We start from the raw sequence: 24,567 nt of genomic DNA on the forward strand, positions 1-24,567 counted from the left end.
AGAGAGAGAGAGAGAGAGAGAGAGAGAGAGAATCTTAAGCAAGCTCCACACTCAGCATGGAGCGTGACACAGGGCTCAATTCCACAACCCTGGGATCATGACCTGAGCCAAAACCAAGAGTCATATGCTCAACCAATTGAGCCACCCAGGTACTCCAATGATGTTTTAGATTACAGAATTTAAAATTAATTTTATGTATTTATTTATTTACTTATTTATTTTATTTATTTATTTAAAAAAATTTTTTTAACGTTTTTATTTATTTTTGAGACAGGGAGAGACAGAGCATGAACAGGGGAGGGTCAGAGAGAGGGAGACACAGGATCAGAATCTGAAACAGGCTCCAGGCCCTGAGCTGTCAGCACAGAGCCCAACGTGGGGCTCGAACTCACAGATCGCGAGCTCATGACCTGAGCCAAAGTCGGCCGCTTAACCGACTGAGCCACCCAGGCGCCCCTAAAACTAATTTTAAAGAGTGATCCTAGCCCCACAGATCCCTGTGAATGCCTAGGACCCGAAGTTTGGGAAGCACTGTTTGGTAATACCCTATCTGTCCTGCAAGCCTGGCACAGAACACAGTGAGTGAACCCTGACTGAAGAAAGTTCGGTGCCAAGGTCTCCTTATGTTATAAATCACTCATCTCATTCCCTTCCTTCACTTTTCACAGAGGGACATGCTAATAGAAGCATGGGGACATGTGCCTAGTAGCCGCATTAGCCCTGGAGACCAGGGCCAGGTCAGACATGGAGATCATCCCAGTGGGAGAATTCAAAGCTAGAGGGCAGGCAGAGGGCCTCTGCTTTCAGGGGAACATTATAGCTACCCCCAATGCAACCAAGCCTCCAGAGCTCTGAAGAGTATGTCAATTATGTGGTGGCTTCAGCAAGGACTGTGTCCACAAGCAAATTGACACAGTGACAAGTCAGGGCTTCAAAACACCAGCTGCACCAGAACTGGGGCAGAGAAGTCAGAAGTCACTCAGCAGAGATCAAAGACACAGCCAAGGGGGTTTGTGCTGACAAAGCTAGTTGAATGGTGTTTGATTTGGGACATATTTACTTTGGAAAATACCCAATACCAGCCCAGCATCAAAGTTCACATTGAAACCCTGCTGGTGACCTTGGCTCATTTCATCTCTGCCACACTTCTCAGAAGCACAGAGGTGAGTTGGGTTTCTGACATTTCTGCTGATTATAAACTCTTATATGCGGTGGTTAGAGATGGGTAACTGGTGCATTTCTCTATCAAAATTACAAGTTCAAAAAGCTTTCTACATCATCCTAAAAATGGAAAAATGTTTTTATTTTTTAGTCTGCCTATTGTAACATTCGTCAGTTACATTTTTGAGACAATTGGCAAAATTGGAACAGGAACTAGAATAAAGTATTGTGCCTATGTTAGATTATTTTAAGTGGATAACTGTACTATGATGGTGCATGAAAATATCCTTGTCCTTAGGCACTTTTCCCTAAAATATTAGAATTTAAAGTGAGAGGGACGTACAAGTGACCTATTGTCAGAAAGTTCAGAAAAAAAAGAGTACACATGTGTGCCTGTGTGCACACCCATATATACACACACACACACGCATACACACGGAGAGAGCCATAAAGCAACTGTTCTAAAATACAAAAGCTGGTGAAATCTGGGTGTACAGGGGTTGTTTTTTATGCTGATCTTTCAACTTCTGTAAGTTTGAAGTTATTTTAAAATGAAAGATTTTTTTAAAAAACTTCAGGCAGTTACTTCTCTCCCAACACATCTGCCCTCTTGGGGCCTGAAGACACACCCTGGAGGGACTAGGGTGTCCAGATGTTATGCTCTGATGCGTGATCAAAAAGGCTAAACCTGTTCCATACAATTGGCATGAGAAAGCGCCATATAAAGTTCCCAGAAAAGCAAACTTTTGAATGATTTACCTTTAAAAAATATTGCTTCTCTTCAAAGATAGTCATCTGGATTTAAACACAACTTAGTGATAGTTTTAAAGTGTCTTATATAATTCTTAATAATAAATGGCAAAATGACAGGAAGATGGGCCTTTTAGATCCTTAATTTAAAAAAAAATTTAATACTTATTTACTTCTGAGAGAGAGAGAGGCAGAGACAGAGACAGAATATGAGCCGGGGAGGGGCAGACAGAGAGGGAGACACAGAATCCAAAGCAGGCTCCAGGCTCTGAGCTGTCAGCACAGACGCCGAAGCAGGGCTTGAACCCAGGAACCGTGAGATCATGACCTGAGCTGAAGTTGGACACTTAACCGACTGAGCCACCCAGGTGCCCCTTAGATCCTTAATTTTAATCCACAAACAATATCAAAGAGCTTTTCTCCTTCCTCTAATAAGGGAATAATGAACACTATTTTTGGCTTTTTATCAGATAATGCAGAAACAGGGTATAAGAAGCTTCCAAATATACTACATGAATACATGAAAAAAACATGAATGTCTTCATCTCTGCCTCCTTATCTGGTCTCAGATTCCTTTTCCTGAACTCTTACTCATTCACGTTACTGTTGTTGTTTTCAACCTTGTTTTTATCTGAGAAGGATCCTTTTAAGTGCAGCCTAGAAAGGAGACTTTCATCACGTTGCTCACTTTCTTCTCTTTTTACAGTGTACTGCTATCAATATTCACGCCCAATTCTGTCTGGAAATTGGGCCCAGTTCTACCTGTAGCCAGACACATTAGAAGTTGTTTCCCGCAAGTGGGATAGGTATGCAGCACGGTAGCCTCAGCTGGGTGCTGGTGGGGTGGGGGGGCGGTGTGGGGCAGGAAAAGACAGCGGACATTTTCGAAGTCAGAAACTGTGATTTGCCTTCTCCAAAATGTGTGATTCAAAAGTCTCTTGGTGGTGATTAGAACAGCATTTGAGCCGACTATTTTCACAGTACCATAGGGGAAGACCCAAGGAGGGAGACTAGGGGGCAGAGAAACCAGTCCTGGTGCTTCCAGGCAAACAGGTGGAGGTTCCACTGCCACGTATAGTGACACAAGGCTCAGTATTCTGGTATGTAAAATGCTGGAAGGATGAAGTTAAGTTGCACAGATGAAGTTCCTTGTATAGCACCTGGCATTCAGCAGACACTCTATCAAGAGCCACTGCTGTCATCAACATCAACAAAACCAAGAGCATCCCAAGTGGAGTATCTGTATAGCTAGCCCCATTTCCAGGCCTAACAAGTCCAAATATTTATTTAACAGGTGCCAGTAACTCTTATCTGGCTTGGACTAGAAGCAGATATTCTGGTGATCAAATATCTACCTAACGGGAGATGGTTACACACACACAAACACACACACACACACACACCCGAAACTTTACAAGACACAATTCTTCCATCTGGGCTCTTCAGAAGTGATGCTGGGATCACGTGTGATGGTGTAGCATTAAAAATGCCTGCTGTTGCTGTCCCAGAGAAACACAGAAGCATCAAATGATAGTTCATCTACCCAGGATGTAATTATTACACAGGAAGTAAGCAAGAGAAAGGTAAAGCCATTGGCAGGTAAAACTGATTTGACAAATCAAGGCACATCCTTCCTTGGAACAAGGCAAGGGATGGGTAAATAAAGACAGGCTTACTTACCACAGCATATATATTAAAAATTTATCTGGTTGATTTCAGTAAAGGGACTGCCCCTCAGGCCTTTTAGTAAGAGCTGACATTACCCTAACACAGACCTTCTAAGTCTGGTAAGATTATTTCTAACTCAATGCTAGAAGCAGTTAAGTAATAAAGTTTTAGTAGTTCTCCTGCTAGCAGTGGGAGCCAAGTAACAGATGCAAAGAAGACAGCACATCTGCAGTAAGCCATATAACCTCACAGCTTCTGGGGCTCCAGGGGAAAGACGAGCCACCAGTCACCTTTCATTAGGCACCCAGAGGATCACTACATTACAACAAATTCCAAATCTTATGCAAATTACACAACCCCAAAATAATGACACAAATTTCACATTATCTTTAGGATATCTGTTTTCAGAAAAGCCTGGCCCGCATACATTTTGCAACATCTCCACTCAGGCCCCACCTCTTGGTGAAGCTTGGTGAAGCTCTCCTGGCACCCTGCTCCTACCACAGGAAGCAGAGCCGCACCGCAGCTCTGCACCCCTACCTGCTTTGGTAGTGTCCTTATGAGAGCCCCGTGCTGTATTGCACATCTGCTCCCCATCAGGCGGGCAGAACCCTTTGGTGGGGGAGACCTTTGTGCCTCCCGTGCCTAAAATATGTTGTTTGGAAACAGAAGACAAAGTTTAGTGAATGAATGAAAAAGAAACTCCCTGGGAATGCTAAGCCCCCAGGATTCTATATGGTTTTAGTTTTGCAAACCTTAAAGAAGGGATTCTCAAGTAGAGGTCCACAGATCCTTCAGGCAGGTTTATGAAACCACACAAAATATTAGTTACCTGTTTATCTTCACCAGCTTCTCTTAAAGTTCATGATCCTAAAATGGTTAAGCACTCTGACTCTCAGGGCACCTTCCTGGGTCAAAACCCAGATGACTGCTTGTCATCTGAGCAGTGTGGTAGCAGGTCCATGAGGCCACCTCTCACCATGTCATTGGTTTTCTCTCCCAGCTTTAGCTCTGCCAAAATGAAATGCCCATTCCAACCCCTCATCATTTCTCTCATCCTAACGTCTATATGTGGGAGCAACAGCCTGGCTGGTCAGCTTGAGAAAGGAGGGGAAGATTCTATATCCGCAGACCCCCAATGGGGGCAGTTAAATAGCAAAAACCTGAGCATGCCCCTTCTCCCTGCTGACTTCCACAAGGAAAATACGGTCACCAACGACTGGATCCCAGAGGGGGAGGAGGACGAGGACTACCTGGACCTGGAGAAGATATTCAGTGAAGATGATGACTATATTGACATCATCGATGCGGTTTCGCCAACCGATTCAGAGGCTGGCGAAGGGAACATCCTCCAGCTCTTCCAAGGCAAGAGCCGAATCCAGCGTCTCAACATCCTCAATGCAAAGTTCGCTTTCAACCTTTACAGAGCACTGAAGGAGCAGGCGCGTCCTTCCGACAACATCTTTATAGCCCCAGTGGGCATTTCCACCGCCATGGGTATGATTTCCTTTGGCCTGCAGGGGGAGACCTATGAACAAGTGCACTCGATTTTGCATTTTAAAGACTTTGTCAATGCCAGCAGCAAGTATGAGATCATGACCATTCACAATCTCTTCCGTAAGCTGACTCATCGCCTCTTCAGGAGGAATTTTGGGTACACACTGAGGTCAGTCAATGATCTTTATGTCCAAAAGCAATTTCCAATCCTGGATGACTTCAAAAGGAAAGTAAAAGAGTACTACTTTGCGGAGGCCCAGGAGGCTAACTTCTCAGACCCTGCCTTCATATCGAAAACCAATAACCACATTCTGAAGCTCACCAAGGGTCTCATAAAAGACGCTCTGGAGAATATAGACCCAGCTACTCAGATGATGATTCTAAACTGCATCTACTTTAAAGGTAAGAATAGCTGGGGCACCTGGGTGGCTCAGTCGGTTAAGCATCCGACTTTGGCTCAGGTTAGAATCTCATGGTTCGTGGGTTTGAGCCCTACGTTGGGCTCTGTGCTGACAGCTCAGAGCCTGGAGCCTGCTTCCGCATGTGCTCTCTCTCTCAAAAATAAATAAACATTAAAAAAAGAAAAATTTAAAGGTAAGAATAGCTTAAGTTTCTCAAAACAAATTCGCAACATACTTTTAGTGCACAGATGGACTGAACATCAAGAACTATATTCTAGAGGCTCCTGGGTGGCTCAGTCAGTGGAGTGTCTGACTTCAGCTCAGATCATGGTCTCATTGTTCGTGGGTTCAAGCCCCACATTGGGCTCCATGCTGACAGCGTGGAGCCTGCTTGGATTCTCTCTCTCTTCCCCCCTCTCTGCCCCTCTCCCATTCATGCTCGCTCACTCTCTCTCAAAATAAATAAACTATACAAAGTATTTTAAAAAAATGTTCTAGCTCTGATTTATCCAGGAAACCAAGACACAGGTTAGCTCACAGGGAAGACGAGGATGGGGTGATGGTGGCAGCTGACACTGAGCCCTAACTCTGTGCTTTATGCTCACTGAATCTCCACCAAAACCTTGTTATTAGTGTTGCATGTTACAGATGGAGCCGCTAAGGCACAGAGAAGTAAAATGAGGCTCCCAGGGCACACAGTCAATTAAGGGCAGAGCCAAGGTTGTCCCAGGTTGCTTTGTTAAATTGGAAGAAAAAATGAAAAACCTTTTTAGAATTTGGCCAGCCTAGATTTGAGGGTTTTTGGGGTGTTTTTTTTTTCATCTCCTTCCCCAATTATTGGTAAGCAGGAATATGGACAAGAGGCTGAAGACAGATGTATGAAAACTGTTCAGCTTGACTAACTGACATGAACACCTGCAACTCCTTTTTGGGATACTTATGCACTAATGGGCAGGAGGGGGCGGGGAAATATACTATTATTTCTAGACCAACTGTTCTGTGCCAGGCAAGAAAGGAGGACATTCCCCAACCCCACACCACTATGCACGTAGGACCCCTGGGATCCTAGAAATAAATTGGCAATGGACTTGTAAAACCCAGACCTCTTTCATAGTGCCCTCACTGGGACCTGAACCAGAAGAAACCTCTACCCCACTCTGCAAGCCTAGAGAGCCAGAGGGCAGACACAAGGAATGAGTCTACATCTCAACGACTCATGGTGACACACAATCACTCTCCTCTCTGCCACCAAGAACTGGCAGGCACCAGCTAGAGTCAGTCCCCCAGGCCTGGGAGGCCACGCTTCTTCGCTACTTAGCTCCAGTGCTGGTTATAGCAGCCCAGGGAGGTGAAGGACAGGAGACCTCTCTTGGCTGCTGTTCTGAGGTGGTGGGGCTGCTGAAGGTAAGCCGAGACCTCCTCACAGCTGTGTCAGGTAGGCATTCTGCCAGATGGGCAAAGTAGGGCTGAAGCAGCCAAGACCACAGGAGGGATGGAGGCTAAGCCAGGTCCCTGGGCTTCCCCCCCAAATGCCAGGCACACCGCTGGCCTTGTGGTGGGTAGATCAAAGGCTGAGGCTCTAGCAGGCTTGTGACAGACACACACACACACATAAACTATATATACAGTGAACACATACATATAATTTTTATTACTGGCTGTAAGTATGTCTTTTGGAAGTGAGCAAACTGGAGTGTAAGCCCTGGCCTCACCACTCCCTATTTATGTGGCCTCAGGAAAGTCATTCAATGTCTCTGCGACTCAGTTTCCTCACCTTTATCACAGAGATGACAACATCTACTCTAACAGGGCTGTGTGCAGGACTGCAAGAGACAGTGATACAGTGCTAGCCCAGTATGTGGAATGTGGCAGGAGTTTAATGAACTTGAAGGAGTAAAACTGCAGATGTCAATGTCATATAATATATTAAATAGGTATGATATTGCTAGTGATGTTTACTCTGCTTCTATGGGCAACTAACCTATGTTTAGGAATGGCTTTAGAACAGCCAGTGTAAGTTACTTGGGCAGCATCAAGGCCCTCAGTCTTAATGGTCTGTGGGGCACCCCGGACACGAATGCCTATGCATTAGGGTAGCTGGATGATTAGGAATAGACAGAGAAACACAGCAGCAAGCCACTCGTGCCAGCATGGGCTTCAGAAATAACTAGGACAGTCAGTTTATGACCTCCTGCACACAGTGACCAGTGTAATGCCAAAGGGCAAAAGTGGCAAATATATGTGCGTCCTTTTCCCCTCATGTTGGATAGTCACTTAATTTAGTGTTGGAATCAGAGGGATGAAATGCTAATAGGAGTTAGTCTTTCATTGATGCTTATCAAAAGAAAGGAAGGTCTAGAGGTGTATTTTATTTTATTTTATTTTATTTTATTTTGAGAGAAAGAGAGTGTGTGTGTGAGTGGGGGAGGGGCAGAGGGAGAGAGGGAGAGAGAGAATCTTGGGCTCCACATCCAGCTCAGATCTGACACAGGGCTCAAAGTCATGACCGTGAGATCATGACCTGAGCCAAAATCAAGAGTTGGACACTTAACTGGCTGAGCCACCCAGACGTCCCTAGAAGTGTAATTTTAATCACCAGCTTCTAAATCTGTTACTAATTTGATTTTTAATTACAAATGTTATAACCACATTGCAAAGCCAATAAAAACAGAGGTTGGGCCTCAGGAGGAAGTCAGAAGAATCCTAGGAGACATGTGACATCCGTGGTTGCAACAACCTGGGGGCAGGGGGAAGCACCCCTGGAATCTCAGGGGCAAAGGTCAAGGATGCTGCTAAACACCCTACAAGGCAGGACAGCCCCCACAACAGAGAACTTCCCAAATGTCAACAGTGCCGAGGCTGAGAAGCCTGGGGCAGAGGCCCGCACAGGGAGAAGGAAACCTAGCTCCCATCACAGGCAGGCTGTTTAAACCTCCTCCTAAAGAACCTCCAGCTTACCTCATCCCAGCAGTTCTAACTACCAACTGGAAACCTAGAACAAGTTACTTAGCCTCTTTGTGCCTCTGCTTCCTTGTCTGTAAAACAGGGCTAATAATAAAAAGCATGCACCTCATATGGTTGCTAGGAGGAAGGAATGAGTGATCCAGGAGAGATGCTTAGGGGAACGCAGGCACACTGCCAGTTCTCCATTGTCAGTCAGCAGTCATTAGTAGCTACCAGCACCTTAGAGCTAAAAGAGAGGAGTGCCTATTCCTGGATACAGTGTTACACCGGAATCTTTTTTTTTTTTTTTTTTTTTTTAGTTTAGTTATTTATTTTGAGAGAATAAGAGTGAGAGAGAGTGTGTGTGTGTGCAAACGAGGAAGGGGGGCAGAGAGAGAGAGGGAAACAAAGAATCCCTGGCACGTTCTGTGCTATTAGCATAGAGCCTGACCTGGGGCTTGATCTCACAAACCATGAGATCATGACCTGAATGGAAATCAAGAGTCAGATGCTTAACCGACTGAGCTATGTAGACACCCCACACCCAAATCTGATGTGAAGATCTGATGGCATCATCAGTGTGTGCAGCTAGTCCCTATGGAATCGCAGAGTGGAAAGGATGAAAGCCATCAAACTAGAGCTGTCATGAGAAAAAAGCTACTCTTTTTATAGATCAACAACAAGCAGAGGTCCAGGCATGTTAGGCATCTTGCTAGAGTCAAACAACTAGTTAGTGCCTGCATCTACACCAGAATTCATTCCAGTCTATTTCTCTACCATTATACGCTTCCTACAAGTATGTTAGCATTCTGACCTTCTTGGAATCATTTAGAACAGTGGTCCTCAAAGTGTGGTCTCTGGACCAGGAGCATCAGCATCACCTGGGAACTTGTTAGAAATCCAAGTTCTTGGCTCAAATCAGACCTACAGAACCAGGGACTCTGGGGGTGGGCCCTGTAGCCAGAACAAGTCCTTCGGGTGTTTCTGTTGTACACTTACATGTGTGGACCACTGCTTTAAAATAACATTTTAATAAAAGCCTTGTTCTTGTTGACTTTACAGGATCCTGGGTGAATAAATTCCCAGTAGAAATGACACACAACCATAACTTCCGACTCAATGAACGAGAAGTAGTCAAAGTTTCCATGATGCAGACCAAGGGGAACTTTCTGGCCGCAAATGACCAGGAGCTGGACTGTGATGTCCTGCAGCTGGAGTATGTGGGGGGCATCAGCATGCTAATTGTGGTCCCTCACAAGCTGTCTGGGATGAAGACCCTTGAGACACAGCTGACACCGCAGGTGGTGGAGAGATGGCAGAAAAGTATGACAAACAGGTACTTTAAGCTGAATGTTCTTTTGATCTCTGGGAGGCTGGGAGAGCCCAGGAATACTGGGAACTTTGGTCATTTTAAGAAGGAAGCTGTGTGCACAAAAAAAACAAGAACTGTTACACTGGGCCACTCTTGTTAATTCAGCCCAAATTTCCTGCTCAGTGAGAAGTAATCAGAAAGCATCTGTGAGAAACACATCTGCCTTCCCTATGACAGTTTCAGAAGTGAGGGGCAGGTGACTTTGTGCCAGTATGGAAACAATCCTGGCTCTGCCATCTAGTTGCTCTGTGGCTTTGAGCCCTGGCTTTGTCATCCGTAAAGGTAGCATGATTCCATGATTTCCCAGGGTCACAGAGAGAAATAAATAGAAATGTAATATTGAGCATCCCTCACAGCGCCTGGTGCCTGAGAGGTGTTCAACAAAGATGAGCTTTCCCTTTCCTGAGCAGGAAATCCTGTGGTCCTTGTAGCCTATTAAGGACATGTCACTCATGATTTTCCTCTTACTATTTATTACTCCATAGACAAAACTACAGGTTTTAAATATTTACTATGACTATTAGCGGATCATGGCAGAAAGAATAAAAAAGTTGTTTTTCTGCTTTATTTAATACTGGCTAGGCCCATATTAAGATATGAATTTGGTTCAGATTTCCTTTTGGGACAAGAATACAAAGAAATGAGGGATGCCTGGGTGGCTCAGTCGGTTGAGCATCTGACTCTTGATTTTGGCTCAGGTCATGAAGCCAGGGTCATGGGATTGAGCCCCATGTCGGGCTCTGAGCTCAGCATATGGCCTGCTTGAGATTCTCTTTCTCTCTCTCTCTGTCTCTCTCTCTCTCTCAAAAAGAAAACAAAAAAAGTCCCCTCTTGTGCCTGCATCCTTCTTAACCTCACTGCCCATGACCTCCTACCCTGAGCCAGGAAAGCCTAACCAGCCTGTCCATTCCATTCCTCAAGCCACCCCATACTGGCCTCCAAACAGCATTCCCAAAACACCCTCCCACTCCGCCTCCTCTTCTCATAAGCTCTCTGTGGGCTCCCTGCCCATGGGATGTGGCCTAGCTTCTTGGCTAGGCCCACAGACACAGCCCCCATCTAACCTGCTCCAGCCCTCCTCCTCTTTCCTCCCCACCTGCCAAGTGCCCCATTGTACCCCAGCCAGACCACAGCCTTCAGCTCCCTCTAGGCTTTGCTCATACCATCTCTCAAGCTGTGGGCAGCCTCCAGGCCACAGGAATATCCCTCCTCCCCATCCCCTGTTGGATGGCTCCAGTACTTAGATCTATTCTAGTTGTTCAGACATTATCATACCACCTTTACAATTCTGTTGCTCCACACATGTGAGTACTGGCTTGGCAAAAGGAAAGCAAACTCTTGAAAAGGGGGACCATGTCTGATGTCCTCTTTATCTCCTTCATGTGCTGGACTTGGCCCTATGGGCACTAGAGTTGCTGTTTATCCATAAGGACTGAATGTGTTGAGGCAAGGACTGAGAACATTTAGCACTGTCTGGCAAATGAAGGCTCCTTTTTTCAGTACACTGACCAGATATTTAATTGCTTACTTAACGAAATAAGAAATGCCTAAAATCAAGGACCCAAACAAGAGAATTATTTTAGATACCCTCAAACCATAAACCAGTAACCATTCTGCTGCTGGCCAGGAAGGCAGGATGTGAATCCCACAGTATGGAGGAAATGACTGCACAGTACTAACCATACCTCCATTTTAAGGAACTGGAATCATAATGGATGGTCTCTCCCAAATCCTCAACTGACAATACTAGGATGTGAATTTTAAGAAGTGCTGCATTAATTCTGTGGTAAAAGCAACCTGGGGTTGGTGGGAGAAAGGTAGGTTGTGGACATCTGAGGGAAAGACATGATTCTTGTATAACTTGTGGTTCAATAAAACTGGGCCCCCTTTCCTTCTCTGATCAGAACTCGAGAGGTGCTTCTGCCTAAATTCAAGCTGGAGAAGAATTACAACCTGGTGGAGGCCTTGAAGTCAATGGGAGTCACAGCACTGTTTGACAAAGACAGCAATATGGCAGGAATCTCAGACCACAGGATCACCATCGATCTGGTAATCTCTCCCCTTGTCCACCCTCTGCACCTGACCCCAGGATCTTCCCCTAGCAAAGCCTCCCTCCTGTCTCAGAGATGCTCAGGGGTGCTGGGTCTGCTCTCCCTGGGTCTGTCAGGCACTGAGTGGGCAGGGTAGTCTGTTTTAGGGAGCACCATGGTAGCCCCCATTCCCACTGACAGCAGAAAGAGATGGGGTGTGTGCTCCAATCTGTGAAATACCTACACCCAGCTGAATCATGAAAGGCTCATTAAATACATGCAGAGACACTGCATGACCTGCATGCTGAACTTAACACAACCACAGACACTTCACAAAAAAAGAGAGAATACCAGTCCAAACAACATGCAGATCGAGGCCCAACCCTTCTGGCAATGCACCTAGAGCTGCTCTCTTGCTGGCAGACCACTCATACTGTCACCACTATGAGCGACTGTAATGTTGGAGTTTAAAGATACACACTGTTTAGGGGCGCCTGGGTGGCTCAGTTGGTTAAATGTCTGACTTCGGCTCAGGTCATGATCTCATGGTTTGTGAGTTTGAGCCACGTATCAGGGTCTGTGCTGGCAGCTCAGAGCCTGGAGCCTGCTTCATATTCTGTGTCTCCCTTTCTCTCAGTCCCTCTCCCACTCAAAATTTGTCTCTCTCAATCTCACAAAAATAAACATTAAAAAAAAAAAAAAAGATACACAGTTTACACAACACAGGTTCTGAGCACAATTACTGCACCTGGAAGGAGGTGAGCAAGACCTTCAAGGGTCCTTCTGACCAGCTGTGGTTTGGGCCTTGTATGCGGTCTTTCCACCCTGAATGAAAGGAGACTCCACTCTATTCTCTATCCCTCCCTCTGTGTGCCCACTGATGGGATCTGACAACTTTCCTTTCCATTTTCAAACAGTTCAAGCACCAAGGTACCATCATGGTGAACGAAGAGGGCACCCAAGCTGCCGCCGTGACCACTGTGGGGTTCATGCCACTGTCTACCCAAGTCCGTTTCACTGTCGACCGCCCCTTCCTGTTCCTCATCTATGAGCACCGCACCAGCTGCCTACTCTTCATGGGGAGAGTTGCCAACCCCACCAAGTCTTAAAGGTGGAGGTCTGGGCATTTCAAGTGTTTTGGGGCCACTCTGTAATTCTGGTTCCATTCTAACAATGAGAACGGAGATGTTTTGCCATCATGGCTTTCATGGTTTATGCTACCATTCTGAAATCGAGGCCCATAGGAGACAAGAAATTTACAAACGACCAAGAAGCTCACTGGAATCAGTTCAGCACAGTGAATAATGCCAGCAGTTCATAGAAGTTAATGTACCTGTGACATGTCAGCTGTTACCTAGAGGGTGTCAACAACATACAGATGGGTTTACTCCCTCCTCCTCAGTGCAAACCTGTGGAGGTCCTGCCTGCACACCTCCTTCCCCTGCAGTCCCCGTCCTTGAGCATTTGGCTCTATTACTCAAATTACCAGCGCTCCTCATCTGAACACAGAACACAGAAATGAGCTGCAGGACTAATTTCTCACCTCTCCCAAGGCTGGTGCCTAGGACAGACGCAACCTCATGACATTTAAGGGGTGACCTGGGTGTTAGCGCTTCATTCTCTCGAGGTTCAACCTTCCAAACTGATGCTAAATGTCATCTATATTTCTGCTATCACCTCACTGCTGCCCAGAAGACAGCATGTACACATGGCCATGCTTCCTACCTTAGCGATAAATAAATATCGCCACTTTTACTGTGTCTGTTATAATTTTCTATTTTTTCTCTATTGAGGCTCAAATAACTACGAAAAGCCAAATTCAAAACAGCTGACATCCCTAGGAATGACAGAAGTTGACAATAAGCAACTTGAGTTCTTCACAGTGACTTATGTGCTACACATGGGGCATGTTCCTCAGGATCAGGATGTGGTGAGTGAGGGGGCAAAGATGTTGTAGATGGGGCTTTGTGGAAATTCCTGAAATGCTAGTCTTTAAGTGGGGCACATGCTCCAGCTTTATGCCTGGACACAGGGAGACCGTCAGACAACTTCCTTTAGTAGGTCTGGTTTGAGAAAACAGGTGGCATCTGAGGAATATGTTTCCAGATCCTTCCTTACTTGGATAAGACGAGTGGAATCCAAAAAGGCTGCTCAGAATTCAAGAGTGGGGGCACCTCTGCAGTCTGGGGATTATGGGCAGTGACAGGGAGAGCATCCCAAGTGCTGTGTTGCTAACTCTGACCCCCACAGGAGAGGTTTTCTCTTCCCTTTTCTGCAGAGGAGGAAGACCAGGGTTTGAGCACAGGTTGGCTTGACTCCAGGGTCACCCGTGGAGTCTTGTCATAGAGGGTTTTAGACTCAGTGAGACCAATTCCAGTTATGGGGCAGCAAAAGCAGAGCACCTCATGCTCCCCATGGTAGGGGGCGCTGTGATGGGTGTGCAGGCAGGTTATCACTGAATCCTCATACCAGCTCTAGGGGTTCAAGCTGTTACCATCTTCTTTTGGCAGCTGAAGAAACAATTAAAGGTCACAGAGGAAACATGATCTGTCCCAGGCCCTCCTGTTAACTCTTAATACACCTCTCTACCTGCTTCCTTCCCAGCTTCCTGCACCAGAGCCTCCACCTTCTGTATTTACTGACCAGTGCAGGACTGAGGCTATGTCTTTCCCTATCACAGTCTCCTGTGCTCTTGGGAAGCCCTGAGCTTGCTGACACCCCACTCCTTGAATTCCTTCTCCAATTCACTTCCACACAGTCCTTTCAGGAAATGCTTGCCCTGCATTTTTTTTTCTGCTGGTTCCTCGTGCCCCTCCCATTCCTAAATGTGGCTCTCTCAAAAACTCTGCCTGTAGCCCTTTGCCATGCCTGTCCCCTACCCAAAAGGCAGCCGTCTCCCTTCCAATGTGACCTGTCCCACTTCGCTGGAGCCAGCCCTCCTCTGTGACCTGGCCCAGGTCAAAGCCCTCCATCCTCCATGCTTTTCATTCACCTACATCCACTCAGAATGCACTCAGACCCCCTTTTTCAGAAACTAGCTGATCCAGGTTTTAAGGCCATAGAGTATTAATTCAAAGCACAGACTCTGGGCCAGGCTGCCTGGGTCCCAACCCTGGCTCTGACAATTAGCAGCTGTGGGACGCTGAGGCAAGTTCTGTGCCTCAGTTTCCCTACCTATAAAATAGGGATAATAACAGCACCTACTTCGCAGCATTGTTATAAAAATTAAGGGAGTTAATGCTTGGAAGGGGTTTACGTGAGTGTTTGGTGCCTAGCAAGAGTTAGGTAAGGCCTTCTTATTACTATCTTTGGTAAGAAAGTACCTAGCCCAGGGGTTCCTAACTGGGGGTCCCTGGGTGGGTTTCTCCCACTCAGCTTCCTGAGATTAAATGCAAAATCTTGTGAAGAAATGCCTTTCTATGGAAAGAGAGGGCAAGGCTTTCAAAGGAGTCCATGACCTAAACTCTGTCAGTTCACAAACCTAATTTTACAGGCACTGAGAGAATAAATAACCTGCCCAAGGCTACAAAAATGACTAGTGGCACAGGTAAACTAACTCTCAGTGAAGTGCACAAATGTTTTCTGAGCAGGAAGCATATCTTATCAAATCACTGGTTTATGACAGTGGAGCACACAGGACTCTAAGCATTAGATACCTTTCAAGGTGCTTAATTAACACCTTGGCTAGACACCAAGAGAAGCAATTTAATCAGGATATTTCTAAAGAAATACTTTTCACAAACTTGCAGGTCAAAGATCACCAAACCTAAGCTCTGAAGGAGCCTCAGAGATCACGTGACCTGGCCTCCAGTGACTCCCTCCAGACTCTTAAGGTTACTGATAAGTCACTGATAAGCTGCATTTGGACAGACACCCAGGCTTCCTGCCCCAAACCCACTGGTTCTTCCACTGAACTAAGTACTTGGAGACACTCATCAAAAGATGCAAAACAGAGTACCTTTTTCCAAAAGAAAGGAAAGAAAGGAAAAAAAGAAAGAAAGGCAAACATTCTTTAAAAAACGCTTTGGAAACTAGTTTCTCCCAGAAGGTCCAAGGGGTAAACCAGAAAGCAAATACAAGATCCCATGATCTCTGTGCTCTTTGTTGAGCAATAGAATCAAATATTTGTTTCCTCCCCCGTAATATAACCATTAACTTTTGTTAAGACTACAATACTTATTCTATTCATGTAAAAGGTCACTGCAGTGGAGTAAACAAAGTACTTTAAGTGAGTGTGTGCTTGCCTATCACTAACAGTCATGCCTACACTGACCCAACACTTCAGAGGTTCATCTCCATCTTTTTGAGAAGCTCTGTGAGCAGAGTAAGCATAGAGAAGCTGTGATGCTCACCCAGGATCACACACACAGTACCAGGAGTCCAACCCCAACGGTTGTGATCCTAAACCCTATGTATTCCCAGCCAACCTCATCAGTCATTGCTCCCAGGAAGTGCAGAGTGCCCTCTATGAATTTCTTCTATGCATTTATTTAAACTCTAAATGATAACAGCTACACATGCTGTACCCATGTGCCTGGGTCACGGAATTCTGGTGTTCAAACTCACTAGAATTCACTGAATCGAGTGTCACCCCAAACATGCTTCCTGGCTGCCAAAACCTGCTCTCTCATGGAGCCTGCTGCCAGCCCTTCTTGCCTCTAATAGGCCAGAAGAGTGCCATGGACTTTATGCCCCTCACCTTTCCCTCCATCCAAACAAAGGATCCATGTACAGTGGTACTTCTAAAACACAATTGTACACTAGTCAATATCAAGTATAAAGAGAAAATGTTTATGTTTTTAAAAACCAATGGAGATGGTGATGAAAAATACTGTGGCTGAGAGTCTTGGCCATTCTCAAATCCTCAAAGCTTGTGGGAGAGCACCTGATCACAGGTATGAAGGTGGTAAAATTCCCAAGGGGAAGTGAAAAGCCATGATTACAGGTAGGCAGCTACAGGTGCAAGCTACACAAGCAAACTTGTAGGCCCCCTTGTCCCCTCAGGCACATTCAGGAAAAGCAGACTGTCCTGACCCAGATGCAAGCCAAGTCAGCTCCTGCTCCAGAATTGGCCACTTATAGGGTGAGGGAGAAAGGAAAGGACAGGCAGAAGGAAGGTGAATAGAAGCAGAATGCACCACAATGTGCAACCTGTGACATCTTAAAGGTAAATGATAACAAACCAGTCAGTTTGTTATTTTTCACCCACCTTGGCCAGCTAAAATCAGACATCTAAGGTCTCCAGATTCTGAGTGATGATGTAGAATGCAATAAGTACAGAAACTTAGATCAGAAGAGGTGCCTCTCTGTCCACCTGCCTGACCTCTAGGCCCCTGGGTCACCCTGGCAGCTTGGGAGGTCAGCCCCTCTGGCGTTCCATGTGAAGGGACATGCATGTGAGTGCTCAACAGTCAAACTGCTGGGGGTGGGGTGAAGTGGGAAGGAACTGGAAGGCAGAATCAAGGGCTTAACTAGAAGGTAGATTTAGTGGAAGCTAGAGAATCACAGATGAAAACAAATACTAGAACCTGGGGCCCTGACTTAGGACTGGCAGCTGGGAACTGAGAAAGGGGAAAACAATTTCCACAAAGGTCATATGGGAAGAGGTGGCTGTAGGTTAAGACAGGACAAAATGGAGACAGCCTCTCCACCATGGAAGTGCTATGGCAGAGGATGGGGCCTATGTTGGGAGCTGCCTACCATGGCAGTGGGCGGGACTGTACCCCAAAGTATGACCAGCCCGCTGTGTCAACAATGCCCCCACAGAGCGCACTGAGGGCTGCAGCTCCAAGAACCAGGCACCGTGCAGAGGCCCCAGGACTCATCTCACTGGAGGGGACCGAGAGGGGATGGAAGCAGAGCCTGCCCACCGTCAGTCAGAGGCACCAGAACAGGTTGTGAGACACAGGACAAACCCAGAGTCACACCTCAGACTTGGGAGCCACACAAGAGGGAACCACAGTGCGTTTCCTGGTCAACTGGCGAGGCGGCTCAGACAGAGCACGGAGAAAGGGAGTAAGGTGGTATGGCCACAGCAGGCACCTACCAATAGGACAGTCCCAGAACAGCTGGAGGTGGCACATGTACAGAATCACTGTGGCCCCCACGCAGCATTCTGCTAAGGAATTTGTGGTGTACCACTAGGCACCACTGAAAATATGGTCACGGTATCTGAAGTTTAAAACCACTCAGTTGATGGGAGGTGGGAGGGAGGGGAGGGAGGGGAGGGTAGGTGATGGGTATTGAAGAGGGCATCTTTTGGGATGAGCACTGGGTGTTGTATGGAAACCAATTTGACAATAAATTTCATATATCCAAAAAAAAAAAATAATAAAAAATAAAACCACTCAGTTAATGAATACTCACCACAGCGATTACGGGAATGAGTACACCCAAGTTCCCCGCACTGCTAGAAGCCTAGAAAAGAATGGAATCGAGTCATCGGAAGCATGTATTTCTTTCATTAAAAGAGAAAAAAGACAAACATAGTGTTAATTTCAAAGAAATTATGAGATACATACAAAGCGATATATAAACATGCTCACCCAACATCATTTTAATAGCAAAAAAATGGGAAACATGTTAACCAGAACGATTACATAAATCATGGCCCCTATGTATAATGAAATACCACACAGCTGTTAAAAAGACCGCTTTTGGGGCACCCAGGTGGCTTAGTCAGTTGAGCATCTGACTCGGTTTCGGCTCGGGTCATGATCTCATGGTTCGTGAGTTCAAGCCCTGCATCCCCTGCTTGGGATCATTTCTCTCCCCCTCTGTCTGCCCCTCCCCCATTCCTTTCTCTGTCTCTCAAAATAAATAAACTCGAAAAAAAAAAGACAACTTTCTGAAAAATATTTACTCATCCTTGGAAAGTCCCCACAGCAAAATCAGGATTTCAGAATATGCTATAAGTCCCAATTATGTAAAATAAATATATTTGCATAAAAAAATCTAGGAAGGAGAGCACCTGGGTGGCTCTGTCAGTCTCTGTCAGTTAAGTGTCCAACTTTAGCTCAGGTCATAATTTCACAGTTTGTGAGTTTGAGCCCCACTGACAGCTCAGAGCCTGGAGCCTACTTCGGATTCTACAGTTCCTTCTCTGTCTGCTCCTCCCCCACTCATACTTTGTCTCTCTCTCTCTCACACACACAAAAATAAATAAACATTAAAAAATCTAGGAGGAAGTCTTTCAAAATGTCAGTAATGAGTAGAGGGATTATGGGTGCTTTTTACTTTATTAGTTATAGGTTTCTGCATCTTTTCTATAATAAACATATATTCTTTCCAAGTTATGGAAAATGTGGGGGTTACTTAAAAAATAACTAGGAAAAAAAATGAATAACTCTAAAAGGTAGGTTCCTGGAGGCTCCTGGGTGGCTTGGTTGGTAAAGCGTCCGACTTCAGCTCAGGTCATGATCTCACAGTTTGTGAGTTCAAGCTCCATGTCGGGTTTATGCTGACAGCTCAGAGCCCAGAGCCTTTCTCTGCTCCTCCCCCACTCGTGCTATCTCTCTCTCTCTCTCTCTTAAAAATAAATAAACATTTAAAAAAATGTAAAAAAAGAAAAATAGAAATCAGTCACCCAGATTACTGTCGGAGGAGTCCAGCAGAGGAAGGCTAAATTAGAGTGAAGGGTTTCAGAACCCCATATTGTACCAGCTACTCCCCCTTGGCCAAGATTTTCACACAGAGGGCTCCTTTTCATTTAGTTTCCAACTTAGCTGTCACCTCCTCAGAACCTCACACAGCCCGATCTAAAATGCCCCTCACCTCACTGTCCCGTTTTGTTTTTGCTGTCTGCAGGAGAAGGCAATTTGCCTACTCACTTCCATATCCCCAGCACCCACAACAAGGGTCAAGAAACTGTGGCCGATGGCCAAGTATGACCCACCACCTGTTCTTAGAAATAAAGTTTCACAGGAGCACAGCCACCCACCCATTCTTTAACTAGCTTTATGCCACCAGAAGAGAGCTTAGTTGCAGCAGAGACTATATGGCTCACAGAGCCTAAAACAAATATAATCTGGCCCTTTACAGAAAAGGTGAGCTGATCCCTGATCTAGGCACACAGTAGGCAAACAGCAACTGTCTGGGGAAGGGGAAGGGGAAGGGGAAGGGGAAGGAGAGGAGGGGAGGTGGGAGGAAAAGACAAAGGAGGACAAAGGTGGGGAGTCTGGAAGAGAGACTGGTGCCAACATGACATGTCAAAGGGGAGATGATGGGAAAGGAGGCTTAACCCACTTCAACCCCCCTAATCTATTTGGGACCTCGAGACCTGTCGTTTTGTCTGTCCCTGTGGACCTGTCTCCCTGGAGAGCCCAAGATTAGGTCAGATCAGGCCCTTCTCATGTTGTCACTGAGTTCTGATGAAAGCCTCAGCCCCCTGACTTCATGATGACTGAGAGAAGAAAGAGTGGGGTCTGGGGGAATCCACACTAGGTTGCTGTCACTTACCACCCTGGGCTGAAGGAGGTAGCTGCTACTAGCCAGACATGGTCCTACAAAAAAACCACCCTCTCAGGATCCCTGAGAAGGAAGCTTAACCCCTTTGTTCTTGCATTTTACCAGATGCCCCAGGGTGACTGGCCTCCTCCTGCCTACCTTCAGGGCGGGTCCCTTCTCGCTGGCCCGCTCGCTGGCGCGCTTTCCCTCCAGCCCCAGCTGCACAAACAGCTCCAGCAAGTTCATGAGCAGCTCGTCCACAAGGTGCTCGTCCTGGATGTTGGCTGCAATGTTGGCCAGGGCATTGATCACTGCCAGGGAGCAGTGCCTGGTGGAGAGAGAAATGACAGCTGCCACAACACAAGGGCCTACACTGCAGGGGTGAGGCTGACTAACTCTTGCCTCATCACACCCCTCTCAGTGCCTGTGAACAGAGGAGCCCTCCAGAGGGGATGAACCTCTCTGTGAACACCAGCTCCTAAAGGAAAGTCAGCTGCTATAGAAATGGCTTTAACCTCTCCAGACATGCATTAAGGACCTTGGGGAACTGTTTAGGTTCCAGGAATCCACACCTATGGAACTTGTGAAGGTCTTAGGATACTGTTTTCTGAGTGTCGAGAGCCCATTACATAGCTAAAATCCTGGCTGGACCCTGCTTTCCTTTCAAATTATAGGTACCCTTAATTCACTATTACCATCTATAAAACTTTCCTTTGATGATCAGGTTCTTCCCCACGCTACCTCCAGCCCACAGCATTAGCTCACATCAGACACTTAGGAAGCACTCAGTGGCTCTGGGACAACCTACATCAGGACAGTGCTGGCCCCACGTAACCCCTGGACATGAAGCTGATGATGCCCTCCCCAGCCAGAGACAGCAAACCAGCAAGGCTGGCCTGGCTTCTGAAGGTGCTGGGGGCAGCCAGAGCCTGCCACTTGCATGCTATGTGACCCCAGGTGAGAGGCTCATCTTTGAGTCTCAGTTTCCCCCTGAGTAAAGCAGGAATAAAATAATTCCTTCTTCACAGGGTTTAGGAGGAATGAAACACTATGTGTGAAATACTGAGCACACCATACCGTCTAACCCCTGGAAATCTCTGAGCAAACAGCACCCCCTTCACAGACACGTGAAATCCTGGGAGGTAAGGGAAAATAAATGGCAGTAAAAGCTTTCACTGGTAAGGAAGAGGACAAACCACTTCTAGGGGCAGTATCAGAAAAGGCTTAATGAAAGAGTGAACTGGAGTCAGAAGTTGAAGAGTTGGTAGGCATGGAGAAGGCCAAGTACTGCCCACAGCAGTAAGACAGAGGCAAGGGTCAGAAGGAAAACAGCAGGGGCAAAGACACGGAGGAGAAGATGTGAAGGCCAAGGAGGTACAGGAGTCACTTTCAGGACAAGGAAGCAATGAGGGAAAGAGTTGTTTTGGTCCATGTGTCAGTTTCTTCACAGAGACCAGAATAGATAAAGGGGAGGTGAGCTGACTGCCTCCCTAAACTAGTCCTTAGGCTGTTCTGGTAGCCTAGGCTCTCAATGGAGGCAGTGAGAAGGCAAAGAAATGACAATGCCAAGAGCTTGCATTTATCGAGAGCTTTCCCATATATGATCTCAATTATCCACACAACTAGAGACAGGCATTCATTTGACAGATGAAAATATGGAGGCACAGAGAAGGTGAGATCATTTTTGGAGGTCACACAGCCACACTCCCACCCACTAAATTGACTCAGAGAGAATTTCAGAGCGAGGCCTGCATGTAACGATCAGGAGGGGAGACCATAAATGCCAACAAAAGGGCAACATCTCTTCCTCCCTGCCCCATCTCTCTGTCCCTCTCTTCCCTTGATCTGTCAAACTCTATTGAGATCCTCCATATATGGAAAGATGTGCCCTGCCCTTATGACATTCCCAGTAAGGGCAAGGAATAGACAAGGAAGCATATCTTGGACTTCTGGAAAAACCAGCCAGACTTTACACAAATATCAAACATGTAAAGATGTAAAATGTCTACTCCCTTTGGCCCTCCAAATCCCACCTCTGGGAATCTATCCTGAGGAAAGCATCAGAGACACTCACAGATATGCAGCTATTAGATTGTTCAACGTAGCACTTGCCAGCAGAAAAACTGGAAAATAACATCCAAGCTAGGGACTAGTTAGAAATATCTCAGTGCTGGGGCACTTGGGTGGCTCACTTGGTTGGACGCCTGACTTTGGCTCAGGTCATGATCTCACGGTCTGTGAGTTCAAGCCCCATATTGGGCTCTGTGCTATAGCTCAGAACCTGGAGCCTGCTTCAGACTCTGTGTCCCCCTCTCTGCCCCTCGCCCACTCATGCTCTCTCTCTCTGTTTCAAAAATAAATAGACATTAAAAAAAAAAATCTCCATGCTGCTATATGATGGAACACTACACAGCCATTAAAGATGACAGGCACATGGAGGAACGTTAATGGCATGGCTTATGTGCTGTTACATAAAAAAGTGGGTAAGCTGGGTGGACACTATGAGCCTGTCTGGAGTCACAGAGGGTTTGGGGTAATGACACTGACATGGTCAGCTCCAGATGGCAGTCGCATGGGGTCTTCCCCTCCTGGTTGTGAATGCACTAATTTGAAGCACATAATGCTTTTGTAGGAAGAAAAGTTTATTCAAAAAATAAATCCCCAAACTTCACACTTTCAAAGACGGCTAAAAACTGTCATGATCTAAGTGACAATGAGGTCTAGAGAGTTACCTATAGCCATGATCCTTGTAATCTTTAGTAGCTGAGTACACGACAGAGCTGGCCTTCACACTAATCTGCTGGAAGAGATTCCACACTTCCTGATAAATGTATTGCTGGAAGAGAGTGAGGGACAGTTAAACCATGTCATGACTTCTCCATGAAAGCACTCCTTGATACATGGAAAAGGCCCCATCATTCAGAGGGAAAGCTTCTGGAATCATGCATGGACCATAATAAGGCCCTGAAAGACCATCAAGGGCATCCATTCCTAAAGTTTTAGGCAAACCTCAAAGGCTAAAAGGGAGATGGTTTCAATGTAAATCCTATTACATGTTATTAACATCAGCATGAAATAAGTTTAAAGAAACCTCTTTTATCCCTAGCTCTTATGGAACCATGATACTATTCTCTTTTACTTGGAAAAAATCTCCCTGTTCAATGTCAAGACAGTTGTGAGCATTTAATTCTACAGGGTAAATTTAATCTATTTTAACATTCCTGATAGTCAAAGGAGTGTAACAAAGCTTGCATAGGGTAGTGGGTTTCACAGCAGGTCCTGCCTTACGTTTCCGGTGATAACCAGGCAGCCTAGCTGGTCGATGATGAGAACGTCAAGGGGGGAAGGGGGCTGGCAGAATTTCTGTTGCAGGATCTGCAGAATTGGTTCCATGACCTTTGGGGTGTCCCTCAGGGCCACCGCAATGTGTCCCAAGGCTCGGATGGTGTGGTCAGGAATCAAGTGAGCGTCTCTATGGGAGGGAAGAACAGAGGCATTCTCAGAACAGTCTTCTGGGAAACGAAACCCAGAAGCTTCACAAGCTACAGCTAACAGGAACAAACGTTACCACAGTCATCTGACAGTGGCAGCCTGGAATTGTTAACTACCAGAAGAAACATAAAGTCCCTGGCACTGGGCAGTAAGACAGACATCTTTCTCTGCTCCCAAACAGTGGTCCAGGATTGATACTCTACGGTAGGTTTGAACTTAAATCCTGGGACAGATCTGATGCACAACTCCAGACTGCAAGAAAGAGCACAAACATGCAAGACACCGGGTGGCTCCCCAGGTAGGCCTGCAGGGAACACCTGGCTGCCCTCTCAGGGATGGGACGTACTTGTCACTCTCCTGGGAGATGTAGAGCCGGTTGGAGAGGCTGGCCAGGAAGGCCTCCACGATCACTGGGTCCACAGTCAAGCCAGCTTTCAGGCACCTGGGACATAAGGAAACCCACACAGCACTGGGTATCAGAACAACAGATGAGTGTTTTGTGTTTGCTTTTTCCCCTTTGTCAGGTCTACAGAGTTTAAAGAACTGCTCTGAGCATTTTTTCCCCAGAAATCTGAATGAAAGTCATTACATAGAATGAATTCAAAGAATTGCTGCAGATTTTGCCCACTTGATAAATATCTCAGTCGGAAACAGTAACTTCATTATTTGACCAGAACAGTTTCCTTCAGAATGTTACACTCACCCTAATCCCAATTTAAAATTTCCAGCACTGTTCCTTAACAAAAGTCACAGTAACTAATTCAAGACAGATGGTCCCAGGACAGCTGAGGGAATGTTAAATATTATA

General features: G+C 46.1%; 2 protein-coding genes across 3 annotated transcripts in view; one reads left to right on the plus strand and one right to left on the minus strand.

Annotated features, from left to right (window-relative positions):
* PI4KA (phosphatidylinositol 4-kinase alpha) overlaps nucleotides 1–24,567 on the minus strand; it is a 113,497-nt gene that overhangs the window by 50,945 nt on the left and 37,985 nt on the right. Inside the window, exons 15-19 of the mRNA XM_049619722.1 lie at nucleotides 24,106–24,201; nucleotides 23,556–23,739; nucleotides 23,000–23,103; nucleotides 20,427–20,595; nucleotides 18,189–18,239 (exon numbers count right to left, since the gene is read on the minus strand). Coding sequence (XP_049475679.1) covers nucleotides 18,189–18,239; nucleotides 20,427–20,595; nucleotides 23,000–23,103; nucleotides 23,556–23,739; nucleotides 24,106–24,201 — 604 coding nt within the window. The remainder of the gene's footprint in view (nucleotides 1–18,188; nucleotides 18,240–20,426; nucleotides 20,596–22,999; nucleotides 23,104–23,555; nucleotides 23,740–24,105; nucleotides 24,202–24,567) is intronic.
* SERPIND1 (serpin family D member 1) lies at nucleotides 696–13,577 on the plus strand. Of its 2 annotated transcripts, XM_049619742.1 has the most exons (5): nucleotides 696–1,163; nucleotides 4,583–5,478; nucleotides 9,483–9,756; nucleotides 11,697–11,841; nucleotides 12,740–13,577. In XM_049619742.1, the coding sequence occupies exons 2-5, from the start codon at nucleotides 4,599–4,601 to the stop codon at nucleotides 12,929–12,931; spliced, it is 1,491 nt and encodes a 496-aa protein (XP_049475699.1). In that variant the 5' UTR covers nucleotides 696–1,163; nucleotides 4,583–4,598; the 3' UTR covers nucleotides 12,932–13,577. The 2 variants fall into 2 exon arrangements, with proteins under 2 accessions (XP_049475699.1, XP_049475698.1); XM_049619741.1 differs by lacking the exon at nucleotides 696–1,163 and having other exon boundaries at nucleotides 4,478–5,478.

The sequence above is a fragment of the Panthera uncia genome (genome assembly GCF_023721935.1).
Source record: "Panthera uncia isolate 11264 chromosome D3 unlocalized genomic scaffold, Puncia_PCG_1.0 HiC_scaffold_8, whole genome shotgun sequence".
NCBI lineage: Eukaryota > Metazoa > Chordata > Mammalia > Carnivora > Felidae > Panthera > Panthera uncia.

Coding starts and splice junctions, on each gene's coding strand:
- SERPIND1 (XM_049619741.1), top strand. CDS start 4,542: ATGAGGCCACCTCTCACCATGTCATTGGTTTTCTCTCCCAGCTTTAGC. Junction 9,757..11,696: donor CAGAAAAGTATGACAAACAG/GTACTTTAAGCT, acceptor TTCTCTGATCAG/AACTCGAGAGGTGCTTCTGC. Junction 11,842..12,739: donor ACAGGATCACCATCGATCTG/GTAATCTCTCCC, acceptor ATTTTCAAACAG/TTCAAGCACCAAGGTACCAT.